We start from the raw sequence: 13,774 nt of genomic DNA, 5'->3' as shown, positions 1-13,774 counted from the left end.
GTTTCAACCAAAAATAACATTGTTCACAATGAAGATCAAGAACAGTCTTGATCAAAAAAAGGCTCTTCAAGAAACAAATCTAGGCATCAATACAAGGACAGCTTAAGTTATCTGAATTGAAGGGGAAAAAAAATGGGATTCCGGAATGCTATCTTACAATAAGCAAACAAATTGCAATTAACCAAGAATCAGTAACATACACCAGATGACTGCAAAATGTGGAATTAAATTGTTTACAGTATCCTAGGAGGTAAAAAAAAATAATAAACTTGGGGGGGGGGCTGAAGCAACTTTATACACCAGAGCTCAAACTCAAGGACCACGCTGCTTGCAGACATTGTGAGCGGTCTAAAATGTACACCCTCACTCATGTATAAAAGCTACCACTTGTGTTCCTGACTGATGTCTGATTTTTTCAAGATCCAACAGCAACCAGCTCAGATAAGCGACAACGGTACAGAATGAAACACTTTCAGTTAGGACTGGAGAGAAAACAAAGACTCTCTAGTGGTACAGAGATCAACGAAATCAAAACGTGACGCATACCTTTTGAGAAGGGTGGGCAACATGTTTCTCTTTGTAGGAAGGATCCGAAGATAAAACTTTAGAAGATGACATACTAACATTTTTAGGATCTGCTGATGAAGGAACCGTCTTTAGGTTTATCATGGAAGTAACATGTTTAGGGGCTGGTGACAGTTCTGTAGGTAATGTCTGCCGAACAACATAACCCATTGGTGTCCAAGATAACTCTGCTCAAAGATAACCAAAATTGTTGAACAATCTCAACGGTAAAACAGAAACTCCTTAGAAATTTCAGACATGCATTATATGCAGTAATTTCTCAGAGCACAATTTAAGCTAGGATATTACTCAAAACATTCTCTTGCAAACTATAGCACAGTAAACTTGTTTTTATTCCTTGAACAGGCATGCTGAATTTTAAGATTAACTGACTAATCCTAACTTGGGGGAGCAAGTGGGAAGACAAACAATATTTTGGGTTAAAAAACAATCCACAGTTATGTTCACAGGTAAACACACAGAATCAATGGGCTAAAGATCAAAATTTGGTCCTACTAACTTTGAAGTGTACCTGTAACATCAGAAGTCAAACATCACTAGCCTTCAGCTATAACAATAATTGGTAATTTATTTATTTTTAGGACACAGGCATAAGTATATCAATAGTAGGCCTTTGGTGCCTGTGACACTCTCCATACAGATAGAACAATAAGCAAACAAATTGCAATTAACCAAGAATCAGTAACATACACCAGATGACTGCAAAATGTGGAATTAAATTGTTTACAGTATCCTAGGAGGTAAAAAAAAAATAATAAACTTGGGGGGGGGGGCAGATCAGGTCCACAGCCTGCCACTGTTCTTATCAACACAGAGCCACGCGTCCTCAGAGCAGCCCTCCAGGGAAAATCTTTCCTGAACGTATGTACCAGACATGAGAATGGAGAAGAAACACACCCGTGGCTCTCGCTGGAATAATGCTGTATGTGCCCTCTAGAAGGAAGAGCTAGTTAGAATATTTTCAGGAGCAGACTCTTTTTTGACCTCTCCATGACTTGACTTAACACAACTTCTTGGCCAGAACAGACTAGCAGGAGTTCTCAAAGTGTGATCAGAGGCTCCCAGGACCCTCTCAAGGGCTCATGAAGTGCTCTGGTAGCAGGACAGCCTTCCCTGCTCTCGCTCTCCTGCACATGCAGTGGGACTCTGCAGAGGCTGTGGGAGCGAGCCGCAGCAGGTCTACTGAACCAGGCAAAGGGCTGATGACTGTACAAGGCTGCTCTCCTCACAGCAGTTTTTGATTTCAGGGAAGTTATTTTAAATAACAGTGTTATGTAACAAGTGACTGCTGCTTAAAGAGAATTAGAACTTTGAAGTTTCTCAGTATTAACTTCAAATATTGCAAATGATGGCAGTTAGCCTTATAAACAGAAACTCTTAGTGGCTTTAAAAAAATTATTTATTTATGCATACAAAAACTGGGGTACGGGCCAGAGGTGCAGGGGGTGAGAGGATTCACCAGAGACAGAGTGAGGGGCAGAACAGCAGACTAACTGAAATACACTGCTGGGGTGAGTAGCGGGCAAGACGGGAGAGGTCTGCTGTGCCATGTGGGTAGCTCCCTGGCCGGGGATCAAACTTGTGCTGCAGTGGCTGCAGATAGCGTCCCAGTGCTGAGACTTAACCCCTTGGCCACTTAACCCCTTAACCCCTTAGTGGCTTTTTTTGAAGATTCTAAGGGGTCCTGAAACAAACTCTGAGAACCACTAACAACAGGCAATAAGAAAGCAGTCATTTCTGAGTTCATAAAATTTCCCACTTATCTAGACAAATACATCTTTGACCATGTCTGACACTCCTTGGGGGGGGGGGGGAGAGGGTCTCATGTACTTATGCCAATCTTCTTGACCAACAACCAGGTGAGTTTATCAGCAACACATCATTTGCCTTCAAGAAGGCCTTCAAACAAAACATTCCACAACTGCACTGGGCTAAAAATGAACTCAGGAAAGATGACTGAATTCTTTTAAAATAATATTAGCCACTCTTACCTCTTGTACATGAAGAGGGATTGGCAGCAGCATTATCAGTTATAGATTCAGTTGGATTATTTTTTTTCACCACTATTTCACCCTAAAAAGCAAACCAGTTATTTTCTTACCATGTCACATCAAACAGAGTCATTTAATTTTTAAATAGTTTCCCTTGCTAGTCTTAAATTCCACAAAACATATGCTAATTAAAAATTCTAAATCCTTAAGTACATAATGTGAAAATTTAAATCATTTTCCTCTGCCAAACCTCATTCCCTAGAGGAAAAAGTACACACTGTACAGTTTAGCTAGGGCCCCGCCTAGGAAATAAACCTGTGTATGTCGTCTTCACATGGACCCCAATAATGGGCTCACACCACACCTAACAGCATGCAACTCTGAAAAATCACATCACCAACAACTTCCCAGGTTAGTACAAAGGCGCCCGCACAGTTCCTAAAGCTGCAGTGTCCCAAATGCACGTGAAAGCCACAGGTCACCAACCCTACCAAAGCTCCCAATCACCCCTCAAATCACCACAAAGACAACAAATACTAGCCTTGTAAAGCATGCACTCTTTACGATGGGAGGCGACCACATGCATGGAAAATAAGGCATTTAAGGACACCAAGAACAGGTTTGGGTGGGGTGGGGGTACCTTGAGACTCCTCAAGTGACTGACAACAGTGAAGGTAAGGGAAACTGATGACACATCCAAACATGAGTGGACTGACATAAACACTAAAAGTTCCTATGCTTGATAAATGTACTTATTTTGCCATTTCATTAGAGCTGAATCAAGAAATAAAAGAGAATTTAGACACAGCCTGTTCGTTTAGTAAAAATAACTTTTTGCTCACCAAGAACAATGAAAAATTATACATCAATATCAAAGATCAACACAATGGTTATATTTTCAAAGAATACAAGAAGACACAAAGTGCAACATTCATTTTTCAAAATTCAAACACAAGCCCATATGTACATACAATCCCCAATTCATAGCAACCCCCTCAGTGTACCACTGTACCATTTAAAAAAGATTTAAGTATTAGACATGGTTTGCTCTTGGCTGCCCAACTTCAGACAATTATATTTTTCTTGGTGTTTAAATGTACCACTAATAAATCCCAGAGAAAAATTTTCTTTTAGAGGGAAAATGAAAAAACACCAAACATAATTCAAAAGCATGAAAGCATAAGGGAATGAGTATATGAATCTCCTGACATCGCGATGTGTCCAAGCACAAAACACTCACATGTAAGAGGTGCCCGTGACAGTGTCATGCACATCCTGCCTGCTCCTGTGGAGCGCCTGCAGCCCCCACAGCACCCCACCTACCTACATGGAGCACCCGGGGGCTTGGAAATCGTCTCTGACCAACTGTGTCACAGACCCTCGCCCACTCAGCTTTCCCCTGCACACACCAGGCCCAGGAGGCAGTCACTTATCTGCCAACGAAACAGGGGTTCTTCTACAGCCATCGAGCAGCCTGACAGCAACAGAAGCCACTACCACAGAGCCCACAGGCATCAGTATCCAGGCACCAAGAGAAGGACAAGACGGGAAAGAGAGACCCTTTCTCCAGTCAAGAGCCAAGCCAATGGTGAGCCCTGTGTTCTTCCTGATTTCTGTCTTTGCTTTTATACTCTAACCCACTTCCCTTGGTGGGAGACCTGGCAGAACTCATTTTGGAGACAACCATCTACTATATAAAATTTCTTTCCCCAAAGTCTCAATTGAATTGGTTTGAGAGGAAAATGCCTCAAATTGGTAGGCTAAAACGTTGAGATGAAATGTTGACAAGAGTGCAAGTGAAAGCTACTGAAGGCACTTACTGCAACTCTGCTGAATCTGCTATACCATTAACAAGAGAGGGACAGACAAAAAGTCTGGAAAATACACTGTGCAGTTTTAAATATTACAATTAGATTTAAAAAAAAAAAGTTTCTCTCTACATTGGAAAAAGGGCTGTGTCAGAACGCAATACCAGAAATGTGATGTTCACGTGGCCTATCTAAGCAACTGGACTCATGGTGGACCCTTCTCCTCCCGAGGCACTACATTACCTGTTAGCTACCAGATACAAAGAAGAGTATTGGGCAATGCTTTTAAAACAGCTACACTGAGTATCACTGGGTGAAAAGGGCTGAATGTCAGTGAAGGCCGTCGGGCATCCTCAGAGAGACACAGTGAGTACTGTCAGAAGTGAGGGACTTGAGAAGGCATGTTCTGAGGAGAAGAGAGGGAGAGGGAAACAAGAGTAGATCTTCCACTCACCTCTGATAACACTGCAACAGGTTTCCCCACTTCTCTCAGGAGAGAAATGTTGGCTGAGGCAGAGCGTAAAGGTCCCCACTTGGGTGGTTTTTGATCCTCTGATCTCTCGCTGTTCTCTGAACCCTGCAGTTCAGGAAAATCCAACCTGGTAAATTCAAACTCAGGTTTGGAGGCAGGTCCGCTTTTTTCAATGATTCTGGATTTCCTGTCTGTGCGTTTATGACACCCATCTGTATTCACAGAGACAGACACTTAGGTGTTGTTCAACGACCTACACAGCACTTAAGTTACAGGGTATAAAATCTATTGCTGTTGAGGCAACAACATGCTACTGTCCAAACTCCCTCACTTCTGACAGTGCTGTTAACCGTCTGTGTAACAGTGTAAATAAATCATAAATGACTAGAAGACATTTGCTTCTGGCTGAGACACGGGAAAGCGAAATACATTTCAAATTTTATGAAGAATTCTCAGTTGATGAAATAGTTATCATAACTTTATTGTACAGCCGGTCATTTAAAATATTCCTAATATGCTATAATTTTATTGTTTTGGAAATTTAACAGAAGTCCAAAAAATTTCCTTTAAGTAATACTGTCTCTCTTTCAGTTTGCTGGATTGAACTGGAGGAAAGCAAGCAGAATTAAACTTACTATTTCTTTCCCATCTATCTCCTTCAAATGCAAATAAATGAAATGCAGGTGGCAACACCATGAAGCCCTTGCTTTTAATTGTATGGCCAGTTATGACAGCTCACTCTTCAATTTTCCCTTCACATTTTCATGTGCCCAGTGGTGTATGAGTGAAATTAACCCAAGGAGAAAAATTTATATACCAAGTAATATAAATTATACACAAAAATCAACTGACCATTCCTAGTAAGTACCCTACAAGTTTTAAATCATTATATAAGTGGGCGGCGTATGTGACCAAACTGCACTAGTAAATAAATTTTCAGGAAAAAACAACAATCTGTAGAAAGACAGGAATGGTAAATTCCAAGCCCAGAATAGACATGACCTTTGTCATGAACGAAAATGGTGTCCTGGATTACCTACACTGCCCCAAATGTGGCATTAAGGATGGGATTCAAACCACAAACTCTCCCACCCATTAGAAAGTTTCCTAACAGAACTACACAAAAGCAATTTCAAGAAGGAACAAGGTCAAATGCAATAGGAAGAATACAGTTGTGACTTGCTTGTATTTAAGCACACTCCTGAGGTGTGTGGTTGTCACTTGCTTGCTATGTAGCCTCAGAAAGGTTCTTGCAAAAAATAAGGTAATACACACTAAGGGGACATCACAAAACCCATACATAGCAGGTCCCTCCACAGAGGAGAGGTTTCCAGGATCCCACATGGAGTCTGAGGGTCTCAGCTCTTCCGACAATTAAGTTCACAGAGAGTTGCAAAGAGAATGGTACAGTTCTGGGGTGCAGGAGGCAGGAAGACACAACACTGCAGACTGCTATTTTTACCTGATTTCAAACTATTTTCAGCATGAGTGGACATAGGATGGGAACTTTTAACTGATTTCATATCAGATGATATAGCTCCATCAGCCTTCTTAGTTTCAAACTTTTGCTCATCATATGTTTTTTTCTGCAGAAAAGAAAAAAAAAGTCTCTTCAATTAAAAAAACTACCTCTACATAAAAAAGGGTTAAAACAGCAAATTTGTAAGTATTCACAATTCACCTTAGAACTTTCAAAAGGATTAGACCAAGTAAAATCTTAAATACCACAAAATAGACAACTTAAATAGCATGCAAGAATTAACCAGTTCTTTACATTTTAAATGGTGAAAGTGCCAACAAAACCACAGCATTCACTGACCTTAAAGAGAGCTTTCGAGTCCTGTGGGAGGGGGCACATGTGCTCATGGCGTGGCTTCACCATTTGAAAGCCTCGGTAACCATGGGGCTGGCTGTAATCATACTGGGAGCCGGGCACTGGGCAGCCATTCTGTGTAGACTCAAGGGTGTAGGGAGGGTAGGCATAGGGCTGAAGCGCCATCTCGGAAGGTATATACTGAGGTGGAAAAGATGACGCTCCAAAGGTCCTATCTTCAGTATAGAGTTTCAGTCTAAATAAAAGGGTGAAATTTAGGTGCAGATTTCATAGCCAGGAGCTTAATATATTGTAATAACCTAATTTAAACTCTTATTTTTGAGGCTGTGCATTCTAGCAGTGAAGTAGCTCTACAAGCCAAATATAGCCTCTAACATGCTTTGCCTGCAAGAAAAATGCTGACCTAATTCAGTTTTCACTCCCAAACCAGAACATCCATGACAAGACTGCATCACGGAGACAGGAGCCTGGAGGAAGCCCCGGCAGCTTTTCACACTCAGGCTGTCATATCTGGGAAAGTCCCTCCTAGCAACCCTGGCCAAAAGGGTCATCCAGAGCAGTCTCTTCCAGAGGGGGCTTTCACAGAGGCCCTGCTGCCCAAATCTCATCTCCACCTGGCTGGCCTTCTCCAGTCCACCACCCATCCTGGGCCTGCTGACTGGCAGGTCGGAACTGCAGGGGGGCACTGTGCACCAAATGGCCCAGGGACTGCACAGCCTACTGAGAAGACAGACCCTGTGAACACGGCCGCCACCTCAATTTGCTCAAGCTGCTAGACTAAACCAAAATATAATTTCATTCTGATTTTATTTTTGGGTAAATACCGTATGCAGTTGAGGTTTCAACCATTTTTCAGTGGAAACTAATATAAAATGAAATGCTGAGCAGCTGAGTTAAAATACAAACCATAGCCTTTATATTCCCACAAATAAGTACCAAGTAGTTGTTTTCATAAATTTCAGAGATGAAAAACTTTCTGTAGCAAATGAGTGAAATCCCAAAGTATACTGGTCCACTGAAAGGCAGGAAAGTTCAGAGCTAATCAGAAGACACACACTGTGATCTCCCAGTGTGTGAACAAAAGGATATGTGGGCACAGGTACTTCTGACTGGGGGCGTCTAATTCTACCTGGAAGCGAGTGTGAACCTGCCAAGGGGGGTGAGGGCAGTGATCATCTCCAGGTCTGAGAGGCACGCACACAGGCACACAGGAAAATTCACTGCTCTCGCTTCCATGCAGTATGTAATTACAGACTACCAGCTATGCACATTAATTCACAATGTTTTATAGTAAATCTGTATTTTGCAGTACCTTTACTTATAGGCAACTCTAGTAATGAAATACACCTCATTGAGAATCAAATCAGGGCCTCTCCAGTGGCGCAGCAGGGTGAGCACCATGCTGTGAAGCTGTCTGCGGCCTCTGCAGTGCGGGTTTGATTCCCGGCTGACCAGGGAGAAACCCACATGGCGCAGCAGACCTCTCCTGCCTCGCCCTTTGCTCCCCCCAATAGGGTCTTCGATCTGTCTGCCTGTTTTGCTCCCCGCTCTGTCACTGGTGAATTCTCTCACCCTCCTGCACCTCTGGCCTGTACCCCAGTTCTTGTATAAATAAATAAATCTTTAAAAACTGATCTTTCTTTAAAAAAAAAAAAAAAAGTAATCAAATCAAATCCTTTCACTGGTTTTGCCCATGGCCTAGTGCTACTCTCCAAAGAGGAGTCAAAGCTGTCCAGGCAGTAACCCTAGAGGTGAAACCCCATTTTCTTATGTTTGATGCTCAGAAAGTCTAATAAGGAGCAGATGAAGGTAAAAAATCTGTTCTTCACAAAAGAATGGCCAATAGCAAAAAAAGAAAGGTGATCTCACAAATCCAAAAATGAATGAGGACACCAACGAAACTGATGTGAAGAAGAAAATGAGGGCAGGATCCAGAAGTGGTTTTGAAGATTGTCGTCACCTCTCTCATTCATACTGGTCTGGAGACTTGGCTCCCCCCTCTGATGTCAGCAGTCACCTCCTACAGCTAAGTTCCCCGGGCATGTGCACAACACCCACTGATCTCTGGCTCCACTTCTGCTTCCCCAGTCCTAAAATAGTCCCCAAGTGTCCTAGGACTTCCTTCCTGTCAGCTAAGTCACCCTTCTGCATGGCAGCTGCCAGGTCTGGTCCTACTGTCATGTCACTGGGAAGCTTCCCTGGCCTGGACTTGCAAATCTGGTCTCTCCTTGGTTTTGCTCTTCCGTGGTCTGGCCGCCACTCCACTCCGCCTGTCAGTCATTCTGAGTTCAAATCTTCTACTGTTCTTAGAAATTCAGACACTTGCAATCCAGCACCTTCACCAACTCCTGGCCTCTATCTCCAACTCACACGTCATGTACTCTGCATTGTTCACTCTTCCCCCATCCCATACATATGAGTTCAGCCGTAACACATGGTCCCCAAACCAGCCCCACTTCACATTTGTGGTGTCATAATGACATTCAATGCCGTCCATGATATCTACTGGAAACCCCAATGCATCTTTGCTGCCGAATTCCAGATGGACAACCAAGATGTCCATTTTTCCTGCAGCAGGTCTCCTTGCATTTTCTTCTCTTTCCAGTGCCTGGCGGTCAAAGCCTTCAAGCCCTTTACCCTTCAAACCTAACTGGAATCAACGTGCAATTATCATGACCCCATTCAAAACACCACCAAAAGTTCCCTATTTCCCACCCAAGCAAACCTAAATGTTTCAGCTGCTCCATCTAGGCTTTCAATCTACTAGCCGCCATCCCAAACAGCTGGTACTTAGTCTTCAGCTGTCTACAACATCATCTTGCACTGGTCCCTGAGGTCAGGTCAGCACCTCTCAGGGATCCAGTCACTCCTCCACCCACTGAACTACCCCAAAGCCTGCAGCGGGAGGCCCTCCTCTGCTGAAGAATGCTAGTCCTCACAGCTGGGAGGCTACAACTGAAAGCACCTACCAGTGCACTGTGAAATTTCTACAGTAAATTCCAAGATGGTGAAAATGCTCAACAAACTTGCCAACAGCAACAGCAGATTTGGGGAATATAACTGAACTCAGGACAGAACTAAATGCTAATTCTAGTTCCAGTGCTGCTGAGCTGAGTAACTTGGGACAAACATTCCTAGGCTGTTGCTTCAGTGAGAAAAATAACCTTCATCTCTTTACCAATATCATGGACTGTAGCCTGCATGAAAGACATGAATACATGTAGCAATACCCAAACCTAACTCACAAACCTCAAATGTGTGCTGCACAGGGTTTGTCACAAAGCAAGAAGTATATTTGCATAGCCCTTTGCTCATTACACTAATAAATAATCAGTGCTTCCCAAACACCGCAAAGTCTATGTATCAGAATCCTTCCACCGACATTTTTCTTCTCTAACATCACTCTGGAGAAGATTGGGACATTTTCTTTTCTCTCCGTAAGTACAAATCCGTGTGAGAGAAAAAGGGAAGTAAACTCATGGGACAGTCTTCCCCCACTTAGCATCTAATACTTTCCTTTCAATAATTAACTCCAAATAAACAAATGAGTCCCTTTCAGGGCACTGTTAGTGTACCGTGTGTGCAAGGATTCTGTAAAAGTGTCTACCCTCTTTTAGTGAAGGTATGGGACGAGGACATACAGAATTAGATTGCTAGAGCAGAACAAATAACAAAGAAGAAATATGTTTGTTAAGGAAAATTCTACCCCACTTTTTCATAGCAGCAAGAGATTTCCATTTCCGTGACTCTGACTGTAAAGATGAAAGTCCTACCTAAGAACAGACTAATCAACTTTCAACTACGTAGACTCTCGCCATTTCCTTTTCATTTTCAAGGCTCTCGTCCCTTCTAACTTTTGGTTTCATGCTTCCTTTATCCTGGGTTTCTTTCCAGGCAGGAATATCATAAACCAATCTTTTTCATGGTTATACACAACATATAACAGTCAAAGCTAAAAAAGAATAAGGGCTTAAGAAATGAAAATTTGAAACTAAGCACAGTGCACCCATAAGCGTCAGAGTGCTCTCGGTTCAGGTCACTGCCAGGAGACTGCTTAAGCTACCGGAATGTCTTCTACCTTTATTTTAGATAACTGGAATCCCACCTGGCAGACGCCTTATAGTCCTTGCCACTGAGTGATATACATATTGTTTTTGTGAGTCACCTCATGCAAGGAACTCAAATGGGACCCATGCCAACCATTTACAGAGAGTAGAATTGTGGTGGAAAACTTGGGTATGTCTACCAAAAACCTTCAATACACACAGGCAGTACTTTAATTTTTGTCAAAAAATAAAAATAATATTCAGTTTCTCCTACATATGCCAGACAACTCTTTGATTTTCTTATGCTATAAGGTTTTCTTTCTTTTTTTTTTTTTAAGGATTTATTTATTTATTTATACAAGCACTGGGTACAGTCAGAAGCACGGGAGGGTGAGAGAATTCACCAGAGCCAGAGCGGGGAGCAGAGCAGGCAGAAGGACCGAAGTACACTGCTGAGGGGAGCAGCGGGTGGCAGGAGAGGTCTGTGCACCATGCGGGACCCTCCTCCAGTGGCTGGGGATCGAATCGGCGCCGCGGAGGCTTCAGGCAGCTTCGCAACCCAGCGCGCAACCGCTGCACCACTGGGGAGGCCCTAAGGTTTTCATTCTTGTGAATACAATTCAAGAATGCATATGAAGTATAAACTATTTCCCACCACAACATACAGGTATGAAGAAAAAAACCAACACCATGTTTGATCTATATCAAAGGAATATAAATACAAGGATTTTTAACTAAGCATGAAAGTCATACATATCTCAAAAACTAATCTGCAAGTAACCTACACAATTATATACTTAACAATGTTTTTCTAAATTCAGCTAATAATGAAAACCATTTTGCCAATGCCTAAACAAATCTGTAAAAGAATAAAGCAAATTTAAAGGCCATCATAAGCCTCTTTCAATTCACATTTTAAAGCATTTATAACCAGAATCTGTGGACTACATCTCCTTAAGTAATAAAGTAAAACAGCCAAGAGCAAAATCCAGCAACTTCCAAAGAATTAACCACCAAGAGGCAGGTATGTTTGCCAGCCACCACTAATCCTGAGAAAGATTTTTAAATGTTAAACCAAAAACAAAAGCAGGATATTTCTTTGGCCTTTTGTCTGCCCCACTTCCTCGCCAGACCATTGTGTCATTTCATCTCTCCCATCAGATATTTAATAAAGTTTTAAACGGCATGAACAAATGAACCCTGAAAGTGCATTTCCCACTAATTAGTGCAATGCAGTCTCTACATATTCTTTGCCTAAAATAATCAGGTGAGTAAGGAAAAAGGAGAGTTGAAGCTCCAGTTTTCAGGACATGGCTAAGTTGTGCTGCTGGCTCAGAACATTCCTGCCTGAGGAGTACATTGTCTAGTTGCTCTGAGCACTCTCAGGTATTACAGTCCCCCGGTAATCAAGACCTTTTGGATACATACTCAGGCACCGGTAGTTCCTGAACACAGGGATAGTATGGGGCTGCACAGCTAGGCAACACACGAGCTTCTGAAGACTCTGTCCATGCCACACTGAGCCCAGCAAATTTGGGGACAAACGGTTTCACATCTGCTGACAACTTGATACCCTGAGGGGAAAAAAAGGGGTTCTGGCTACATACATTTTGAGATCAACCAAATATAAGCAAACCACCTCCCACTCCCAAGAGAGTCGCTGAGTTCCAGCAATCCCAAAATGCTGTGGTTGTTCAAATACTTCTGCCTAATAAAGACAAAAATTATTTTGCTCAATTTCTCCCTAAATGCTTTTTACTAGAAAAAGTAGTTATGAAATATTAAAAGTGAAAAATGCGGGCAAGCAATTAACGTGGAAGAAAAATTCAAACCCAGATTATATAGCAATAGTTAGGACCACAACTGACAATGATACCTTAATTTTATTTCACCTGTGTCTACGTTAGTTAGGGAAAACCGAGGAACTGTGGGCAAATATACCCGAGAAATGCTTAACTGTAACCCTTGTTCTTGACTTTTAGTTTAGTTTTCAGACCCTATCGGGAAATTTACCTTTGTAATTTCATACCCAGGTGTTTTTAATTCGCCTCAACACCATTTGCGCGGTCACCAGGGCTCCATCTGGCGGTCACGCAAAGCGCTTCGCGCGCAGAGATTTAACAGGCTCTGCTCCCGGGTATGGCCACAAGCGCCCGCAGCCTCGAGACCAGCCAGGGTCCCCCGACAAGAGCTTTCCTCACCGCGTTTCCCCGTGGCAGTGAAGGCGCGCCCCGGGGTTCAGTTAGCGGACGCCCGCCCGCCGCCCCGCGCCGTGCCCACTCAGTCTCCGGCCCACGCCGACGTCCTCACCTCGCCTGGGGGCTCCCGCGGCCTCTCCGAGGCCATGGCGGACGGCTCGGAGGAGTCCCAGCCGGGGAGCCCAGTAGCGGCCCAGGAGGCTGGCGGGACAGAGCCGCGGCGCTTTTCGTCCCCACGGTTCCGCCTTCGGAGCCGACGCCAGGATGTGCGTCACAGAAACGCGACCCGATCCACCCCACTTCCGGCGGAAGCGAGGGAGGCGGAAGCAGCTCTGGGCCTGCGCAGTGACTCCGTTAAGAGCAGCGCCCGGTGGGGTTATTGAGTGGTCGCTACGAAGGCAGCGGACGTTGTCCAATTGCGGGCCGGCAAGGAGAGGGTCTGTGGAGACGCTACAGACCTGGGGATTGGGACTCGGCTACTAACCTAGCAGAAAATTTCGTAACTGCTAGGTCCCTTCCAGCACCCCGCTACCCCGCCCATTAGAACACTGGGAAAGGTGGCGGTGCAAAAGTGCACAAGGCGTGATGCAGGACGTGATGTGGGGAGGGACAGAGGATACAGGGGCCAGATGGATTGAAGGTTGACCAGTGTGGGCGAAAACTGTAGGCTGGAGAATAAATGTAAGTTTCCTCTTCTTGCCCATGGCCATCGGTTGAGTGACTACCAGGTGATGAGTCAGGAAATGCAGACCCCTCCAGCTCTATTCCATGGATCCCTGGGCGGGCCCGTAGGTTGACTAACCATGCCTGGACACACCCAAACCTCAAGAGTGCTAGGAG

General features: G+C 43.7%; 1 protein-coding gene across 3 annotated transcripts in view; it reads right to left on the bottom strand.

Annotated features, from left to right (window-relative positions):
- SECISBP2 (SECIS binding protein 2) overlaps nt 1-13,125 on the bottom strand; it is a 29,466-nt gene extending 16,341 nt beyond the window's left edge. The window contains exons 1-7 of one of the 3 annotated variants that reach the window (XM_037494521.2): nt 13,047-13,125; nt 12,165-12,310; nt 6,676-6,925; nt 6,319-6,442; nt 4,839-5,068; nt 2,577-2,658; nt 547-752 (exon numbers count right to left, since the gene is read on the bottom strand). In XM_037494521.2, the coding sequence (XP_037350418.1) occupies nt 547-752; nt 2,577-2,658; nt 4,839-5,068; nt 6,319-6,442; nt 6,676-6,925; nt 12,165-12,310; nt 13,047-13,082 (1,074 nt within the window). In that variant the 5' untranslated portion in view covers nt 13,083-13,125. The remainder of the gene's footprint in view (nt 1-546; nt 753-2,576; nt 2,659-4,838; nt 5,069-6,318; nt 6,443-6,675; nt 6,926-12,164; nt 12,311-13,046) is intronic. The other 2 variants (XM_054689570.1, XM_037494519.2) reach the window with 2 other exon arrangements.
- Between the last annotated feature and the right edge of the window lie 649 nt (nt 13,126-13,774).

Source organism: Talpa occidentalis, unplaced genomic scaffold, assembly GCF_014898055.3.
Source record: "Talpa occidentalis isolate TD23 unplaced genomic scaffold, MPIMG_talOcc4v2.1 talOcc4.7, whole genome shotgun sequence".
Classification (NCBI taxonomy): domain Eukaryota; kingdom Metazoa; phylum Chordata; class Mammalia; order Eulipotyphla; family Talpidae; genus Talpa; species Talpa occidentalis.
This window is presented reverse-complemented; position numbering and strand designations above follow the sequence as displayed.